Source organism: Gossypium hirsutum, chromosome A02 (assembly GCF_007990345.1).
Source record: "Gossypium hirsutum isolate 1008001.06 chromosome A02, Gossypium_hirsutum_v2.1, whole genome shotgun sequence".
Lineage (NCBI taxonomy): Eukaryota > Viridiplantae > Streptophyta > Magnoliopsida > Malvales > Malvaceae > Gossypium > Gossypium hirsutum.
The window spans coordinates 88,402,313-88,424,426 of NC_053425.1; the positions used below are offsets into that span (position 1 = coordinate 88,402,313).

A 22,114-nucleotide genomic window follows, 5' to 3' on the forward strand; every position below is an offset into this window, starting at 1 on the left:
ATTTTTTTTTTATTAGTAGTAAGTGGTACTTTGATTTTTTCCTTTTATGTATGCAATAAAAATATTAATGTATGTACGAAAATTAAAAATAAATTTATTTTTTAAAAGATTAAAAAATAAAAAAAAGGTTTTAAGTTTTTCTAAATAAATAGTTTTAAAACTTTAACACCCTAATCTATCTTATTAACATTCATAAAAGCTACTATGAATCTTTATTACTATTTAAGATTGTTATTGAATTGAAGCGATACTTAATCAAGTCTTAATTTAATGGAAAATTTATCAAAAATCTTTTTTTTTAAATAAGAAATATTACAACGGGATTTTTTTTATTTTACATTATATATTTGATGATATTGAAATTTAAAATTTTATATATCTTAATAGAAGTAGTCTTAATTAAGAATTTGAATTTTATGTGATTAGTTTTCAAGTATTGGATTAATTAACAAAAATGATTTTTATAAAAAAAGTTAAATATGTTATGAATATCTTATTAAGTGGATGTTCATGAAGATCAAGATAAGTTTTGATGTACTTTAAATTCTAATAGTCATTAGAAGTAGATCTCTACTTCATTTATATTTCTTATGCCTATAAATAGAGACTTTGGAGAAGCTTTGTAAATATTCCAATTGATCAATAAAATACACTCTCTCTTTGCTCTCACATTCTCTTTGTTCTTTACTCTTTGTCTATTTATAACACGTTATCAGCACAATTCTTTTTTAATTTTTTTTCTCCATAAGTCACAAAAATATCCCAATATTTGCTATTGTCGATTGCCTCCTAAAGTTGCTACTATTTCAGTTGAGGCCTGCACACTATGAGTAATCATTAGAGCCTTTAACCACTCAGTCAGGGTGATAATGATGGTTTAAAAAATTTTAGGTGTATATAACTATGATTTATTTATTATATCATGTTTATTACAATTGGAGACTAATCATGACAACATGAATAGATAGATTTTGATTTGAAATCCACACATGTTTTGTGATTGTAGTTACGAAATAAAGAATCAATAGAGGCGCTTATAAGTTCGTCATAGTAAATCTATTGTATTCCTTGAAGTGAATGTAAAAGAAAATATAAACTAATATTGTAACAGCCCGGTTTAGACCCTAGTCAAAACAGTGGTTTCAGAACCACAAATTTGAGGCCGTAAAATTATTTTAATATTATTTTCTATGTTTACAACATGATATGTGATATGTGTGAGAATTTCGTGTGAAAATTTTATCGTTTGTATGCTCGATTTTACAAAAAGGACTTAATCGCGTAAAGCGTAAAAGTTAAATTCTATCAGTTAAATGCATTAAATGACTATAGGTTTTAATTATTGGAGTACTTGAATGGTAATTATACCACTTAAGTGTTAGTGGAATTTCATGGGAGTTGGTATTATTGAAATTTGTTTTAAATTAAAAGGTTAATGTTGTAATTTGTGAATAAAGTGTATTAAAATAAAGAAAACATAATGGAAGCATGCAAAAATATTTGTTTCAGCCGAATGGTGAAGAAGAAGAAGCCATTTTAGTGTTTTATGATTCGACCTTTTAAATTATTGATTAAAGTATGTTCTTTGCTTGGTTTTTGATAATTTTTACGTTTTTGAGATCGTTGCTTTGTGTTCTAACTAGCCAATGCCTTAATTTTTGAATTTTCCTATGATTTTTTGAAATACCATTGATGAGTACTTGAGCTATTGAATGCTTGATAATGAAATATGAATTTTTGATGATAGATTAACAAGTTTTATTAAGTGATTTTTGATAAAAATGTGTATTAAGGACTAAATTAAGACATTTGTAAATTAAAGGGTCAAAATGTGAAATAAATTGAATTAATGGGCTGCTAGGGACCCAAGGTGAATTCGGCCTAACATGGGCATAGTGAAATTTTTGAGTTTTTTGTGTTGTTTTGAAATAGGGATTAAATTGTGAAAATGTGAAATGTTAAGGGCTAAAATGCAAAATGTCCAAATTATGTATTTTTGGATGAAATCGAATGAATATGTTATTAAACAAGCCATATTTGTATTGAATTAGTTCAAGAAATGAGGAAATTGGATTTGGATCAGGGAAAGTTGGAAATTATCGAATAATCATTCCGGTCCATTCGTGTTAGTACGGGGTAAGTTCATGAGTAAATAAATGTTGTTAAATTGAAATGTATGTGCATTATATGTGCTGAATTGAGTTTTAAATAAATATATATGTTTCCGAATTGAATTGAGCTTTGGAGAATCTGTTCTGAGTGTGGATTGATTGAATATGTGAAATTGAGAAAGTTCTAATAAGGTGATGACGTTTGAAAAGCCCCGTACGAACCATAGGAATAGTTAGGATACATATGTCATGACATAGGATTTTGATATGTGTTATCGTGTAAGGCCAGGTCTGGGACGTTGGCATCGATTTGTGATTTACGTGTAAGACCATGTCTGGGACATTGGCATCGTATATAATTTCATGTAATACCCTGTCAGGGACAGTGGCATCGGTATTTGATTACATGTAAGACCACGTCGGTATTGTACGAGCTTATGACCTATCTGAGTATCCTTATTGATTCCGAGCGGTTCAACAGGCATTCCGAGAAATGAATAACTATATGAAATTGTATCCGATTCAGGTACTTGTGTTTTGTTTATGAAATTTAGAAATGAAAGGTGAGTATGTATCATATGACCATAAGTGAATTATATGACAATGAATAATATTAATGTATATAAATGAACGATGTGTTATATACGCTCATTATATGAAATTATGGTCCTATGTTTCGGACATGAAATTTATGAATCATGAAACATGGCTTTGATGTATGATTGCTTGGTTCGAAAACTTGAACAGATAAGGAAATTAAAATGGTAGAGTTGGTGTATGCTTTATATGTAATATATGATTAGTAAAAATAAAGTTGATCTTGGTTGACTATATGATTCATGTACGCGAATTTGGTTTATGTGATAAGGGAGTTATGATGTCCGAGTTTGGAATTGTTTATAAAGAAATTGATATAACTTTATGTATGATTGTAATAAATGACCATGGTTTGGTTGGCGATGTAATGAATATGTGCGAGCTTGATTTATATGATTGAGCTAACGGTTGTTATTCGAATTTGAAAGCATGGTTATATGTTTATTGATAAATAAGTTAAGTGGAGTTACTTAATATGGACATATGAATTTACGAGTATGAAGAATATATATGTGGTTGGGATTTGCTAAATTTGACCTGATTAAATTGAATTATAAATATCATTGAGATGATTTATTTGCTTATGGCTTACTAAGCTTTGTAAGCTTACTGTATGTTTTTCCTATGGCTTTAGAGTTTTGGAGACTTGCTCGGGTTGGAAGTCGTTGGAGATGTCATCACACTATCCGGTTATCGCTTTGGTAAATAAAAGCTTTGAGTTTTTGGTTATGTGGCATGTATAGGCTAGTTTCGATATGGTTCATTTTGATTTGTATATTTGTATATATCCATGCGAAAATGGCTTGATCATGATGCTAATGTTGTGTATATTCAATTATGTATTAAACTCATTTTGGGAAGTATGTTTCAAGATTTAGTTATGGATTTGGTATAATCTTGATATGAGATTGATATGATAATTTTAAGATGTTGATCATGTATGAATTAATGAATTTGGCATGTAATTTTGGTATGTTTTGGTATAGAGAATGAACATGAAATTTGATGATGATATTTTGGATTGACTGATACATGTTTGAAGTTGAATTTGGCTGAAAATGTTGTATATATGATGCTTGATTTTGGACTTGTAGGGAGGACCCTATTGGGTGGCAAATTAGCCTTACTAATGGCCTATAATTTCCTACATGGTTGAGTACACGGGCATATGTCTCGACCTGTAACACCCCAAACCCGACCCAGATGTTATGGCTGAATCTGGCACGTCACATTGAAGTGTTTTAGCGAAAACCTTGTTTTCATTAGAAACATTTCCTTAAAATCAAAAACCTTAATTACTTTGTAAAATCTCTTTTCAGTTGCGGAAGCTTTATTTAGAACATATGATTTTATGAAAACTCGTCATTTAAAAATGGAGTTACGGAAACGTAGTATTTAAAAACAGTTATGGTTTAGGAAACCACGTTCTACTTCTAATAAATATAAAGCATAAAAAAATGATAATAATCCTAATTTGAAATATTAGCCAGAGGAAAGACCTTGTTACAATCCAAATCAAATAGAAATAATTTAAAGTCAATATATTAAAAATTACATAAAGACTAAGTCTAAACTTTTTATGCTAGTTTGCCACCTCCGAGTCCCTCCATCCGTCGAACCGCCTACTGCGGATCACCTGAAAATTTTAGAAGGAGGGGGGGTGAGTTTCGAAAACTCAGTGTGTATAACCCTCAACGAGTATAAAGCAATCATTATTTATTTTGGGCCAGAGCCCAATTCAATAACGGTGGTCTTTGGGCCTTAGCCCAAATTAGCCTCGGTTGGGCTGAAGCCTATATCGCAATAATATCACAACAATATCATATATGGAATGCAATGTAGTGCAATCCCATCCCAATAATCCATCCGCTACACACTAGTTCCGTCCCCCAACACATCATGTAGGGATATAAATATCGACCCACCCAATCGATACACATCCATGGTAGCCTGGTTGCGGAACTACCTTCATTTACACATTGGGCTTAAAAGTCGTCGGTGGATCCACGATTGTCAAGCAACCATGCGATCCTCATATACTTCCTCCGTTCCATAATTCCCAACCCATATGCAACCTAAGCAGAATATCATATGTATGCATGCCACATCCATAAAACTTACATTCAACACCTAGGGGTATTTCAGTCATTTTTGCTCTTAGGGGCATTTCGATAATTTTTCCTTTTATTACGGTTTTCACTTACCTTGGCCCGTTAACAAATCCCGTGAGCTAAGATGAACGGATACTATGCACCAGGTAGGATTCCAGAGAAGAGGAGGTGAGTCATTAAGACCGCTTAAGTACCAAGCTTTCCCTAGATCTAATCCTAGACATGCATATACCCATTGCCACACCATAACCTTATGACTCGTCCATGGTCACAATTAATTAATTAAGTTTTATGTAGTCATCATATACTAGGCCCAAAAACCCCTTACAAAGCCCAGTCAAGTTCACATACTTGTATATGGCCCACTAGGCCCAATCACGTTTATATAGCCCATTAGGCCCAAATCATATTTATATGGCCCATCAGGCCCAATTCACATTTATAGTCATGCTCACATACGATTTTTCATCACGTAGCATCAATTATAAATTTTTGTCTATTATGGGCCCAACAGCCCATCAGGCCCATTAAGCCTATTCTGGCCCGGTTGGCCAATTCACAGCCCAAGCCCATGGAATCGCTTATGGGGCCTCATACAACCTATCGGTTCCATCTCACTAGTGTTCACGCACTCGCAAGACTGCCATAGTCAAACTTTTGACTTTTCAGCTTTTACCGATCTACTTGTGAGTGCAGTGTATGTACACACCTTCAGCTTTATATCAAGTTATCATAGGGTAGAAGTCTACACCTTATCACTTGGAGTACTAAGTATTCATAATCTTCTGAACCTATATTCAACGTTATATTCCATTAGTCACATTCCATTAATTCAAAATAAATCCACTACTTATTGAAGAACCACCTATACTTGCCTTGACTAGATTGATCGATTGCGATTTGCCTATGTAACTTGAAATCTAACGTAGTCCCCCCTTCCACATCCAGGCGGAAAGTCCCTAACGGCTGACACCTTACGTCGCTTAAACTTGGGAGCCTCTATCCTAACCTCTTTGCTAGAACCCCCTTTTTCCATCAGCGATCACACTTTTGAATGAGAGGGAAAAAATAAATAAATAGAGAAACCGTAGGTTAACAAAAGTTTTGGAAAGAATAAAAAAGAATCAGCTTTTAAGAGTGTAGAAACGAAACAACTTAGAAATATTTAACAAAAGCTGAAGAATATCTAATTCACTTACCGATTGCGAGATTGCTTGCCAACAAGAAATCAAACCCCCAAAGTGTATGAATCAACTTTTAAACGAAAAGAAATAGTTGGCTAGGTTGAAGAGGGAAGAGGTTGATTCGATTAAAATAGGGAAGAAAAGATAAAGAATTTGGCTTAAAGAAAAGAGGAGGTGATAAGCGACTGAAGCACACAAAAACAACAAATGCCCTTACTCACACATACGACACACATATTTATACTAAAAAAAATAAAATAAATAAAAATACACCTACACTCTTCAATCGACTTAAACTCGTCAAAATAATTTCCCTTCAAATTCTCCAATTTTATCACCATCATATCTACACTTAATCCTCATCCTAAAATTCCAATTTGAATTGCATTCAAATTGATTCCACCGTACAGCAAATTTAAATTCTTCATTTGCGCACACATCCACTCGAAACTCCAGACCTCAAGGTTACTCTACCTCCCCACACGCTACTGGCCACTACACCGCATCCTTTCTTATGCTACCATTCGGTCACAATTAATTATAAGGCTTATATGCCTAAGCCTCAGTTTTCTTAAAAAATAGAAATTTAAACTTTGCCAGGCCTAGTATTCAAACCTGCTCCCTCTCATAACCATAGCATACTTCACGCCACTGCACCGCAGGCGCTCTTGTGCCATATGCCATCCCTAACTATTTTTAAGGCCTATTAATCTGCAACCTGGTTATCCTAAAAATAGTTGCTACCATTCAAATTCGAACCGCTGATCTCTTGGCTACACTATCCGTCCCTTGCCACCAAGCCATAAGCTCTTTTGTGTCGTTTCTCCTCCCCGATTAATTATAAACTCTTTCTGCCGACCTCCAGGTTGTCTTAAAAAAACCCACAACTTCTACTCATGCTGCGACTTGAACCCAACACCTCTCCTTACTCCTAACGCCATCATGCCACTAGGCCAAGCGCATCCTTGTGTCGGATTCCCACCTAACATATTTATAAAGCCTGAATACTAGCTTCCCTACTAATCTTATGCGCAATAAAAAAATTTACCAAGGCCAGGACTTGAACCCTGGACCCCCTACTTACTACCCACACCTTTTGCCACTAGGCCACATGCTTCCTTTTGTTAGATTTTACCAGGCCTTATTAATAAGCCTTCCACCTAATGCTCAGGGTTCTTTAGAAAAAAAATGCCAAATTTTGCTAAAGCCCTGGATCGAACCCAGGACATTTTCCACACTACCAGCCATTCCTAAATAATTTAACAATTAAACTAAACACACAATTATAAAATACTTAAACACCTTTCTTTTATCCAAGCGGCATTCTAACCAATCCCAAACTCAAGGCCCATTACTTTTAGGCCCAAAATTATGGTGTTACACGACCGTGTCCTTAAATGTTTAGTTTCGAATCAAGTCAAACTTACACACGGGCCAGACACACGGGCGTGTCTTGTGGCCGTGTGGACAAGTCAGTATGTATGCCCTGTTTCGCCACGGCCTAGACACACGGGCGTGTCTAATGCTGTGTAAGGCACACGGCCTGCTCACATGGGCATGTGACCTTTGTAACTTAGAAAAATTTCAAAGTTTCATAAAAAAATTTTGTATGTGTCTGGCTTAGTCCCGACCTCTTCCTAATGCATGTTTAAGGTCTCGTAACCTAAGAAAGGGACTTTATGATGATATTATACTATGATATGATGATGTATGACTTATGACTGTGAAATGATTTCAAAATGATCTGATATGTCCGGTAATGCCTTTTAACCCTAGTCCGGCGACGGATACGGGTTAAGGGTGTTACAAATATTTGGTAGTACAAAGTTAGTCGTAAGCTTTAGCAGAGCTAATATATTAATATCTTGTGATGGTTAATCCATTGGTTTTAAAAGATATTTATAATGGATATCATACTGAGATCATGAATGAAGATAAATATCTATTTTGAAAGGATAAAAAAAAGGGAGGATTGAGTTATTGATTACTCTTGTTGTTAAATTGAATTGATTGTGATTATCTTTGTGATCTTCTTATGTCATCATCCCCATTAAGGGGTTGAAAGAAAAATATTTGACTGTGAAAGATCTATTTATGAGCAATAAAATATGGTAATTCTATATAAAACTCGTTATGGTTGGATGCACCTGAAGTTGCAATTTTTTTTAACTATGAGTATAAATCTACAGTATTTAGAATAAGTTTTCGATTAAAATTACGTGGAAAAATATTACTGATGAGAACCTTGCAAGAGAGAGCTTATTCAACTTTTCATGATTCAAATGTGTTCAGTTTATTAACTGATTTATTTATGTCGCTATAGTAGGTTTTATAACTAAATAATATATTTGATTAAAACATATCTAGTATGGAAATTTATGTTAACAAACCAATGAATTTTATGATTATTCGTATTTGACTTAGTTCAAAGAATTGTTAAAGGTTGAAGTTCATATGTTTTATATTATTCCATTTGCTAATTATTTAGAGAAATGACATAAGCAATTATAAATGAAAAGTTCTATGAGCTTGAATAGTTTGATTTGGAATTAAATTTCATGCATGTTTATGATGATGGTTATGAAAAAAATTGCTAATTTTACACTATGTCATATTTTTATGTTTGAGTTGTGACGTTTATTGATATATTTAATATAGGCTTGTTTCTATATTAACACCCCTTACCCATATCCAAGGCCAGAACAGGGTACGAGGCATTACCGGACATAATTGTAAACACACATCCAAATCCGAGCCGTAAAATTTTTATTCTTTTTTAAAAACATTCATACATATGCAAGATGTCCCTTAAACGGGCCTACGAGGCCCTAAACATACTTTGAGAGTGGTTAGGGACTAGACCGGGTACTTTAGAAGGATTCGAGATAACTTAGGAAAATTTTCCAAGAAACAGGGTCACATGCCTGTGTCCTTAGGCCGTGTAACTCTCTGACTATGACGTCAGCAAACAATATTTAACCACACGGCCAAGCCACGCACCTGTGTGCTAGGCCGTGTCATCCACACGGCTGAGACACATGGCCGTGTTTCTGCTCGTGTGGCTAACACTTAGGCCATTTTCCAAGCCCTTTTTTTACCATTAATCCCTCACATCTTTACACACATCAAAGTTATACATCATGGCATCATTTTAATGATTTAGCATACTTTACTAAGGTGTATTCTTAAATTTAACATGCTATCATTCACAAGTTTCACTTACTCATATAATATCAAGTCTAGACATAATAATCCATATCCATTGACCTTGTCAAGTGACCTTATTTAAACATTAAGCATTCATGTTCAATGTGACAGCCCAAAATTGACCCTAGTCGGGAAGTGGTTTCGGGACCGCTAAACCGAGTCACCGAAAGGTTTGAATGCGATGTTTATTATCTAGAATATGTAATCATGAATGTGTGAAAATTTCAAGCTTCGATTTAGTCGATTGCATGTGAATTTAGTCAATAGGACTTATATGAGAAAATTTTAAAATGTGATAGGTCAATGCATGAGGACCTATTAGTGCATGTGGAAGAAAAAGGGGACTTGCATGTCAAATTCCCCCTCCCTAATATGTAGTGGCCGGCCATGCTATGGGTGGAAACATGTTGGGAACATGTTGGCCTAGTGAGGTATGTAGGATAAAATATAATAAGAAGTATGGGGAAATAAAGAAATGGAAAAAGGAAAGGATGGGTGGTAATTGTTTCTTTCCTCCCCTTTTGCCGTGAAAGTAAGAAGGAAAAACAAAAAAAAAAGTGTCCATCTTTCTTCATCCTTGGCCGAAAATGCTAAGAAGAAGGGGGAAGGGGAAGTAAGACATTCGGCCACTCCTTCTAGTCTTGAATAAGGTATGTAATGCATGGTAGCTTTTGGAAATTGTTGAATGTATTAAGCTAGTTACTAAGTCCCTTACTTAGCCCATGTTCAAATCTTGAATATTGTTGGTAACATGAGCAATCGGTCATTTTAAGTCACTATTAAGGTAAGGAAGTATGTACTAGCTTTTGAAATTTTAGTTGATATTGAGTGAGTTATCAAGTGATTTTTGTAAACCATGTTGAAATTTCGATTTTGGGGGTGAGTATGGTTTTCGGCTATAAAAGATTAATATGTTTTGTGTTGAAGTTTTTGGTGATTTTGAGTAGTTAGGGCTAAATTACAAAAACAAATTTTTGAAGGACTCAAAGGTGAAATAAATGAGATGTATGGACTTATATGGGCACTAGGAAGATTCGGCCCTTAAGGAGTGTGACCAAACTTTGTGTATTTTGTGTTTTGTGGAATAAAGACTAAATTGTGAAAGTGCGAAATATTAGGGGTAAAAATGTAATTTACCCATTTATGCGTTATTAGACTAAATTGAATGAAAATATGTTAAATTAAGGCTTGGCAAGCTAGCTATTAAGGTGAAATGCTAATGTTAGTATTTGATTCGGTAATAATCTGTTTGGGGACAGCAGCAGTAAGGTGATTTTGGAAAATCGCCATAATTTGTAGGAGTTGAATTAGAAGCTGAGTGAATTATGACATTAAATCTTGAAGAGTCTATTTTCTTACAAAAGAAACTATGAAAACAAAAGAGTTACCGATCTTGAGATATTTGAAGTATTGTGGGGCTGAGTCAAAATGACTACTAGATTCCCTGTTCTGTTTTTAGAAAATCATTATAAATTGTACAAAAATGATTATAAGATAAAATTTATATGCTTAGACTCCTTAATGAGTCTAGTTTCAAATGAGATCAAATACAACACATTTTGAATTCTGTAAAATGAGAAATTTGATTCGTAGTGAAGAGTGGTCAGAATAGTCAAACAGTGAAACAGGGGAAATTTTAAGAAAAATCTGGTATTGATTGGCCGAGCCAAAAATTCTGAAAATTTTATGGATGGAAGATATACGAGTCTATATTCAGGGAAAATTAACGGCTAGTGATTTGGAGTTTTGTAGCTCCAGTTATAAACAATTTAGCGACTACTGCTCAGGAAAACAGCTCGTAGTGAATATGTGATTTTGTTGTAAACATTAATGAAAATTTGCCAATGAGTTATTTATTGACTATTATAAAGCTTACTATAATCTATGTGTGTGAAAGTCAAATCAATATATATATTATTCTGAAAGTAATACTTGAATAGTCGATTAATGACTATTTTAAATTATTGATTTGGCTCAAGGAGTTAAAGGAGGTGAATCGAGCAAAGGCAAAGAAAAGGTTATCGAGTAGCCGAGTTGGAACCGTCTTACCCAACACGAGGTAAGTCATTAAGCATGTAGTTGGTATTATTTCAAATGGTCATAATGTGTATGTATTGATGCTGAATGGAATGAATAAATATACATATATATATATATGCATGTACGTATGTGATGATGAAATTGTTGAATGAAAGAAAAGAGGTAAGATGTACTGAGTTGTTGATCTCGGCACTAAACGTGCGGGATAACCATTTATGACCATGAGATTGGCGCTAAGTGCGCGGGATTAAATTGTGCGGCACTAAGTGTGCGATTCGACTATGTTGCACTAAGTGTGCGAAATGAATATGATGCACTAAGTGTGCGAATTGACCATGCGGCACTAAGTGTGCGAGTCTGACTATGTAGCACTAAGTGTGCGATTTGATTACGTGGCACTAAGTGTGCGAGTTGATTATATAGCACTGAGTGTGCGGGCTCAATATACATTCGTGAATCACTATGGACACTATGTGTGCGACACTATTGAGTCGATCGCGGACAGCGGATCGGGTAAGTGTCTTGAGTACATGGCTAATATGTGCTATGCTTATACTTGGTGTTGAGCTCGGTAAGTTGAACCTATGTGACAACTATACTTGAAGTCACGTACATAAAAATTTATCGTAGGATGGGTGAAAGGCCGTTCTGTTGTTTGATTGTAACGAAAATAAATTGATTTATGAAAATGCTTCAATGTCCTATTGATGAGTATATGGAATGTGAATGCATGAATTGATATGAAATTGAATTGATAGGTTGGAGGAACTATGGTATGGTTCGGAATGGATGGAGTAATTAGCCTCGTTCCATTTTGTTTTCTCTTGTGATAATGTTATTGATGGATGGTAGTGCATAGCTTATGACTTACTGAGTTATAAACTCACTCGGTGTTTCCTTGTCACCCATTATAGGTTGCTTGGACTCATCTATTTTTGCGTGGTCGGGCCGTCATCGAAGTCATCACACCGGATAGCAAGTTTTGGTACTTTCTTCTTAGTTGGCTTAGAAGAACATTTTGGCATGTATAAGCTAGTACGTTGTGTTTGAATTATGGCATGTAAACTTTAAGCCATGCGAAAATGGCACGAATGTTCGATTGAGTTGGATCAAGGGTAGGCATGAAATGGACCTAGTTACTTTCGTAACAGATGCTGGCAGCAGCAGTGTCATGAGATTGAAAAATCACTAAAAATAGTAAGAGTGGAATTAATTGATGAATAAATTATGTAATCGAAGCTCGATGAGTCTGTTTTCATGAGGAAGTAACGAAAAGATCATATGAGCAGTATATTAAGAGATAATCAGATTTTTGGGCCAGAACGGTTTCTGGATTCCCTGCTCCGACTTTGGAAATTCATTATAAATTAACCAGAGATAATTAGGGGTCGTACCATATATGTACAGATTCCTCTCTGAGTCTAGTTTTCGTAGAAACAAACGGCATCAGTATTGAAGCCCCGTGCAGGGAGATATCCAAGTCGTAATGGGCAAAGGTCAGTGTAGTCGAACCCTGCAATATGGGAGACTTTGACTAATAAACTGTACTAATTGGCCCGACCAAAAATTCTAGAAAAAAATACATAGATGGGCACATGAGTCTAGTTTCTGGGAAAAATCACGAAACTGATTTTCGAGTTACGAAACTCAAGATATGATTTTTAAAACGACTAGTACACAGATTGGGCAGTGTCTGGAAAATAAATTTTATAAGGGGTTAAAGTCAGTTAACACCTCGTGTTCGACTCCGGTGTCGGTTTCGGGTTCGGGGTGTTACATTCAATCATCATCGTCTTATTTCTATACTATACAATTACTTCATGGATATAACCATTTTGATTGGTCATGAAGCATTTATCATACACACATGCCTTAACACCAATCATACATGTCCCACAAGCATAAAAAACATCATTGCATCACAAGCATTAGAACTTATCATGGATAACTAGGCTTACAAGCCACAGTCATTATAAGCCCTATACATGCCACTCATTTGAAGGTGCTTAATAAACATATGTCAATACTCCAAAGGTGATGGCTTGATAATGTGATGCTACCTCCGACGATCTCCAACCTTGAGCTAACCTGAAAACACTAAAGAAATGAAAAGGAGGGAGTAAGCTTTACGCTTAGTAAGTCCATATGAAAATAATAAGCAATATGCCAACATGCTTCTCAAGGTGATACAACCATAATTACACTTTTACATATATTCTGGTCATGTTGTTTTCTCAAGCCATAGTTACTAAATTATTTATATCTGGAGCTACAGAACTCCAAATTAAGATCCGCTAATTTTCCCTAAAACTAGACTCACATATCTTTTTACCATAATTTTTTACGAATTTTTTGTCTAGCCAATAAGTATATTTTATTCCTTAAATTTACCCCTTTTTCACTATCTGACATTTCCAACCCATCTTCACTAAAAATTAATTATCTCATAATACGGAACTCAGATGATTTTGTTGTATAGACTCATTCAGAATTCTAAGAATATAAATTATAACCCATAAATATTTTTTTACAATTTTCAATGATTTTCTCAAATCAGAATAGGGGATTTCGAAATGGTTCTGACTCTGTTTCACACAAATTCAAATATCTCATAATATGAAATTCCTTTGCTTAGACCGTTTCCTTTATAAGAAACTAGACTCAATTATATTTAATATAATATTTCATTCAATCTTTAACCCTCTTTCCACTATTTTTGGTGTATTTTCCAAGTTGGACTACTGTAGTTGTCCCAAAACTATTTAGTGTAAAATAATGATAACTACGCTTATAACACCTTTACAAACCATTTTAAACATCATGGTAAAAATACATATAGGTACATCATAAGCATAGAACTATAATCATAAGGTCATCAATATTTTATTTTCATAGGCATAGCTTACTTATTTGTATCCTTACCAAAGATGCATCATTTCATGATCGTAATAGTATTTGAGCTTCGAGTACATACCTGTACATTTTCAACATGCTCATATACTTACCTTCTCGCTTTCATCACAAGCTTTGAACTACCCGTTGACCCACTTGGAGTACTACAGGATATTCAGTAGGCTTCAAACATAGGGTAAGATGCCGATGTCATGTCCTAAAAATGGTCTTACACTGGCTCACACATCAAGGTCGATGCCATGTCCCAGACTTGGTCTTTCACTGACTCTCATATATCGAGGCTGATGCCATGTCCCAAACATGGACTTACACTGGTCCTCATCTGTCGGTGCTAATGCCATGTCCCAGACATGGTCTTACACTAACACATATCAAGCCGATGCCATGTCCTAGACATGGTATTACACTAGCTTTCATATCTCGAGGCCGATGCCATGTCCCAGATATGGTCTTACACTAGCTCTCATCTCCATGCCGATGCCATGTCACAGACATGGTCTTACACTGGCTCTCATAATGTGGCTGATGCATGTCCCAGACATGTCTTACACTAGCACACATGTCACCCAAATGTCATGGCATGAATATCCAATCTATTCTCAAAGTTCAGTTAGGAGTTTATCACGTTAAGTCTCATCATACATTTCTCATATCCACATTCAAACATTTCAAGCCAAATTAACCATTCAATGCATAATAACGATATACCTGTAATATTTACGCACAACTTACTCGTTTCAATAGAATGTCATATTCCATCAAATTTCCAACATATTCAATCATCACATAAATGTTATTAACATTTGTCATCACTTTCTCATATATAATATCATCAAAATAAAACTCAATACAATCGTAGCAAGATAGATTTCAATTATATTAACAATAACATGGATATCATGCTTATTTAATCACATGGACTTACCTCGAATGCAATTTCGGCTACTTACGCCATTTTAGTCTATAACCTCGTACTTTCTTATTTAAGCCCGAATCTCAGTTCCTTGATCTAAAATGATAAAATTCACTACTTTAATCATCACATTAACCAATACATTCCATAATTTATACTTTTGCAAAACGACCATTTTGCCCCTAAACTTTCACAAAAATTATGATTTTACCCCTAGGCTCGTAAATCGATTTTTATCAAATTTGTTCAATAATCAAGCCTAGCCGAATTTATTTTAGGCTTATAGTAGCCTAAAATTCCATTCATTTCACACACTTATCACCTTTTTATCAACCTTTACAAAAAGGTCCATTTAGGAGTTTTTCATGAAAATCCTTTCACAAAAGTTGTTTAGGACACAACCATGACTTATTTTCTTCCATAAAAATTCAACAAACAACATAAATATTCACATGGAAAACCCTAGAATTTCAACCATTTTGCAAAATAAACCCCCCCATTAGCTATATTAAGCTACAAGGGTTCCAAAAATACAAAAATCATCAAAAATTACCATCAAAATCACTTACTTGCAAGGGAACTAAGTGCCTGAAAATTTAAGCTCTCAAAACCCCATGTTTGCTGCCATTTTCGGTGGAACAAGAAGAAGAAATGAAACAGATGACAACTTTTTCTTTATTTTATTTTATTACCAAAACAAGTCACCTAATGCCTCTAAATGTTGACTTTTCAAATTTTCTTGTCCCTATGGCCGGCCATCACTCCCAAAATGGCCTATTTGCACTTTAAAGACCTACAATTTTGGTTCTCTAGCTATTTAACATATTTGGATAGTAAAACAAAACTTTTTCCCTTTATGCGATTTAGTCCTTTTTTGCAATTAAGCTCACAAACGCTAAAATTAATTCACCAAAATTGTCATGCCCTCATATAATCATGCTATAGCATAGAAAATAATATTAAAATAATTTTTTGACCTCGAATTTGTGGTTTCAAAACCACTGTTCTGACTAAGCCTTATTGATGTGGTTGTTGAGAGCACCAAAAATATCCTAATCCCTGTAAAATAGTAAAAATAACAGTAAAGGGGAAGTAGGGTCGAATCCTCAGGGACCGGATTGTACGAATGCTCCTTTCTTGAAATCTTTGACAATTTCTTGGCCAAGAAAACTCGCGTTCTTGAAAAAAAAACAGAATTAAGATTTTTGATCTGGAAATATAAAACTAGAATTTTATGTTGAATTGAAATTGCAAAATTAAATAAATTGCGAAAATTAAAATGAAGAGTAAAAATAAATAGAGTTTGGGAAAAGAGAAAGTTCCTTATGTGGCGAGATTCCAGCCTCTGGTGTCTCGATCCTCCTTGGGTTCGATCCTTGGCTTTTAAGTAACCCTTCTCGAGCAGGATAAGCCAATTATAGTGGAAGAGGACGCCTACGACCACCAACTCCAAGGATTTAGACTTAAAATTTGGCAGAACCTGACTCTAGCCAATAATCGCTTTTGTGGGACTATCTTCTACTAGATCATCACTTCCCAACGGTGAATACCACGCCGTTTTGTCTCTTGGATTAGCCAACCTCTAACGCAGAAAGCTAAAGAACCGACTGTGCAACTTTTCCAAAACGTACAAAGTGGTTGTTCCTTGCACAAGTTGAAAAGATCACCTATTAAAGGACATGCGGGGAAGCGATAACTACCCTGTTGAGAAGGCTAAGCGCGGGTTCTAAGCCTTATGAACCTTTTTGGGGAATGTTGACAACCTTCGGCTACATTGGTTTAGTGGCTCATGATTTTGGGGAAAGAAATAAATATAATAGAAATGAGATTTTTATTGAAGAAAATATGTAGAGAACAAAAGACAAAGTTTTTGGGAGAGGGAGTGTTTACAGAAAAAAAAGGTATGTCAAATATGTGCCACTCCATCCTCTATTTATAATACTAGAAAACCTAGTCTATTCCTAATTAAATTCTAAAAGATAATTACAAATAAATAAAGATGATTAAAGATAAATGAAAATAAATCCTAAAATTAAATCTAAATAAAAATCCTTAATAATTATCCTAATATAATTGAAATTAAAATAGAGTCTTGTGCTATAAAATCTCTTCTTTTGCATTTTTGTCCTTAGGTCTTCCATGTTTGCATTTTCGGCACCACATTTTTCCCTCTGTCGCATGTTGACCCAATTTTTCTTTAATTTCATGCTTTTCACCCTTAAATTTACTTTTGCCTTCAAGTTAGTCCCTAAAAGATAAAAGACCATAAATAGCCCAAGTTAGTAGAATCATACTCAAAATAAATATGCAATTAGCACATAAAAATATGACGTTCTAGAGTATTATCAAATTCCCCCTACTTAGCCAATGCTTGCCCTCAAGTATGGTTCCTGTCCACTGTGAAAATTAGATCTTGCCATGAAAGAAATTCTACTCCAAAGTTTTATAAAAATTAGTCAAAATGCATACGAAAAATAAAGAGAACCCTTATTTTGATTTAAGTAAAATTGAAAGAGTGTTCCAATTAACACAAACAAAATTAAGATCGACTTGGATTATTTCATAAAAATTAGGTATTTTACCAAACCTTTCAAGACACCTTATTTATTTCTCCCTTTAGTCCCCAAATTTTATTAATTCATATTTATTTATTTATTACTTTTTTTTTTACTTTAATTTCAACTTTATTTATTTACTTTCACTTAGGAAAATATTGAACCTTTTGACGCAAAGAGAGAAGACAGCAAAGCACCCCACCCCGGTTACTCAGCCCAACACATTCCTAATTTTTATTTTTCTTAAGAACATATCAAACCTTTTGACGCGAAGAGAGATGACAGCCAAGCACCTCACCCCGGTTACTCAGCCGAACACATTCTTAAAAATTAATTCCGGTTAGTAGAGTTTTACCTAACATGTCACACAAGCTTTTTGACGTGAAATAGGATGACAACCCAAGCACCCTACCCCGATTACTTAGCTAGTCACGTCTTAAGCTGCACTCATAACAATAGAAACATTATTGTTATCAAAAGAAATTTTAATTTTGGAGGACTTAGGAAAAACAATCAAGTGTCAAAAATAAGTTTCAGTAACCACCTTAATAGTCATGAACATATTTTAAGCATGCAATTATATTAAGTGTCCTCTTTATATTTAGACTTAATCAAATTTACTAAAAGCAAAACAGGGTTAACTCTATTAATCATAATTATTTTAACTAAAATAAATAAAACTGTGGAGATGAAATCTATCAAGCAAAATCATAATTAACTCAGTAGATAAGAATCATGCATGGAGGTCAAACAGTGGCCAAGTCATGGTCAAATTCTTGGGCATGAAAAGAGGCAGAATATTCGAAAAAATTATATGGGAAGCAACAACAAAAATTCAGCATCTAAAACGATAGAAATAATGAGGAATGCCTCCCCCTACTTAAAACATATAGTCCTCGATGTGGAATAAATAAATAAATAGACAGAAGAAAAGTTTAAAAGAACCCCCCGTGTAGTTACTGACATTCACGCATTATGGTAATGAGTTCTCCTTATTGTTGCTTCGGTTTACCTAGAAAAAAGAAGAGAATTTTATCAACATCCAAAAAATAAAATAAAATAAAATGAAATAATAAATATTAAAATAAATAAAATAAAATTAATAAAAAAATTGGGTTGCCTCCCAATAAGCGCTTGTTTAACATCGTTAGCTCGACGCCGTGAATGGTTCTATGGTGGCTCTAACTGATTTTTCTCGACCGAGTGGGCCTAAAAATTCTCGTAAAATGGCTTCAACCATTGTCCATTGACTACAAACTGTTTCCCTGTTTCTTCACTCTCTATTTCAACTGCACCATGTGTGAATACTTGGGCCACAATAAAAGGCCCTTGCCATCGAGATCGAAGCTTACCTGGGAATAGTTTTAATATGAAGTTATAAAGCAAAACTTTTTGTTCTACCGAAAAATGCTTCTGAGCTATTTTCTTATCATGAAACAACTTTGTTTTGTCTTTATAAATGCGAGCATTCTCGTAGGCATCATTACAAATTTCCTCCAATTCTTGAATGTCTAATTTCCTTGCTTTGCCTACGGGCTCTAACTCCACGGTACATTGTCGAATAGCCCAATAACCTTTATGCTCCAATTCTACTAGGAGATGATACGCTTTGCAAAAAACAAGTCGATACAGGGTCATGCCAATCGGTCCCTTATACGTCATCCGATAGGCCCAAAGCGCGTCATTAAGCCTAAGACTCCAATCCTTTCGGTTGGGCTTGACTATTTTCTCCAAAATAGACTTGATTTCCCTATTAGAAATCTCTGCTAGGCCTTTCGTTTGGGGATGATAGGCTGTTACTATACGATGGTGAACTCCGTATTTTGATAATAGTGCCTTCATGACCTTGTTGCAAAAGTGGGTACCACGATCACTGATCAAAGCTCGAGGTGTGCCAAACCTAGAAAAAATAGTTCTTTTTAGAAACTCTGCAAAAGTTTTAGCATTACCATTACGAGTAGGCTTTGCTTCTATCCACTTAGAAACATAGTCTACTGCAAGAAGTATATATATATTTCCAAATGAAGAGATAAAGGGGCCCATGAAATCGATGCCCCATACATCAAAAATATCACATACATGAATTGAGGATAGGGGCATTTGATTTCGTTTAGTGATGTTACCTGTATGTTGGCATTTTATCGCAAGACTTATAGAAGGTATATGCGTCTCGAAAAATTGTAGGCCAATATAGCCCACACTCCAATACTTTGTAAGCTGTCCATTTAGGACCAAAGTAAGCTCCACAAGCTTCTGTATGACAAAAAGTAAAGATAGAGGTTACCTCAGTTTCTGGAACACATTGTCTTATTATATGATCTGAACAATGTTTCTATAAGTATGGGTCGTCCCAAATGTAATACCGAGCTTTTCGTCTAAGCTTGTCCTTCACAGAACGTGCTAACTTAGTGGGTAACGATCCTATGGTTAAGAGATTAACTATATCTGTATACCATGGATAGTAGGCCTCGGTCGAAAATAACCTTTCATCAGGGAACTCATCCTTTATAGGAATATCATCAAATGGAGTTTTTATCCTACTCAAGTGGTTAGCCACCAGGTTTTTACATCCCTTTTTGTCACGAATTTCGATGTCAAATTCTTGGAGTAGTAGAATCCATCTAATGAGCCTTGGTTTCACTTCCTTCTTTGCAATCAAGTACCAAAGAGCTACATGATCAGAAAAAATAATCACTTTAGATTCCAAAAAATACAACCAAAATTTATCTAAAGTAAATACAATGGCTAAAAGTTCTTTTTCTATGGTGGTGTAGTTGCTTTGTGCAGCATCTGGGGTTTTTGAGGCATAGCAAATGACATGAGGCTCTTTGTCTATCTTTTGCCCTAACACGGCCCCACACTGCGTTTGCTTGCATCGCACATAATTTCAAAGGGGTAGTTCCAATCTGATGCTTGTACTTTAGGAGTGGTCACCAACTTCTGCTTGAGTGTATCAAAAGCCTCCTTACATTTTGGGCCGAACTCAAATTTCCTATCTTTCTACAATAACTCGCACAATGGTTCAGCCACTTTTGAAAAGTTTTTTCATAAAATGTCTGTAAAATCCTGCATCGCCAAGAAAAGAACGTACCTTCCTAACAGTAGAAGGATATGGCAAAAAATTAATAATGTCAATTTTGACCTTATTGACCTCAATTCCCTTGGCAGAAACTATATGACCTAGAATCAGACCTTTGTCTACCATAAAATGACATTTTTCATAGTTCAAGACAAGATTAAATTCTATGCACCTATCTAGAATTATTGTGAGATTTTCAAGGCATTCATCAAAATAATTCCCATACACAGTAAAATCATCCATAAAAACTTCAATAATTTTTTCCACATATTTAGAAAATATACTCATCATGCATCTCTGGAAGGTGGCTGGTGCATTACAGAGTCCAAATGGCATCCTTCTGTATGCAAATGTGCCGAATGGGCACGTAAAAGTGGTCTTTTCCTGGTCCTCTAGTGCGACTAGAATTTGGAAGAAACCTGAGTATCCATCAAGACAACAAAAGTGATTTTTACATGATAAACGTTCAAGCATTTGATCTATAAAAGGAAGAGGAAAATGATATTTTCTAGTGTAAGAGTTCAACTTTCTGTAACTGATGTAGACACGCTACCCATTTTGCACTCGTGCTGGTACTAAGTCACCTTCGGCATTTTTCTTTGCTGTCACGTCCGTTTTCTTGGGCACGACTTGAACTGGACTTACCCATCTACTGTCCGAAATGGAGTTTAATCGCCTTTGGGCCTCTCGCCTCGGTTTTGTGTTTTCCTTTAAGTAGATTTTGTTTGTGCATGTCAAGGGGCTTATCCCCTTTAAATCAACAATGGTCCCACTAATCGCCTCCTTATGATTCTATAGTACCTAGATTAAACTTTCTTCTTCGAGTTTAGAGAGTTTGTTTGAAACTATGATTTTTAGGGTATTACCTTTCCCCAAAAATGCATATTTAAGATGTTCGGGAAATAGTTTCAATTCCAATTTTGGAGCCTGCATAACTAAAGGTAAAAGTTTAGTGTTTGATGGAGATAATAATTCATTAACAGATTCATAGTCATCAGATATAAATTTAGATTTATCTTCATAAATCAACTCAAAAGTCTCGTCCACTAAGGAGTCAATTATGTCGATACGATTTACGCTCAAAATTTTGCTTGGATGACTAATGGCATCGTAAACATTAAACTTCATGATCTCCCCATCAAATTCCATTGTGAGAGTTCCGCTTCGAACGTCGATCTTAGTGCTAGCGGTACTAAGGAAAGGTTGGCCCAACAAGAGGTCTGAAGATCAAACAGTGTTTTCCTCCTCCCTCTTTACCACATAAAAATCTGTAGGGAAAATAAGTTCGTTAGCTTTTGCCAGTACGTCCTCGAGGACTCCTTCGGGGTGTACAATAGACCTGTCTGCCAACTAAATTATAACACCTATTTTCATCAAAAAACCCGCGTTAAGTGATTCATAAAT

General features: G+C 34.9%; 1 protein-coding gene across 1 annotated transcript; it reads right to left on the reverse strand.

The window, feature by feature from the left end:
- Positions 1-18,840: 18,840 nt before the first annotated feature.
- Positions 18,841-21,859, reverse strand: LOC107952419 (uncharacterized). Its single transcript, XM_016887673.1, has 6 exons — positions 21,577-21,859; positions 21,031-21,129; positions 20,723-20,829; positions 20,493-20,631; positions 19,995-20,301; positions 18,841-19,531 (listed from the first exon to the last, which is right to left on the reverse strand). Exons 1-6 carry the CDS (start codon positions 21,857-21,859, stop codon positions 18,841-18,843), a joined length of 1,626 nt encoding a protein of 541 aa, XP_016743162.1.
- Positions 21,860-22,114: the final 255 nt, after the last annotated feature.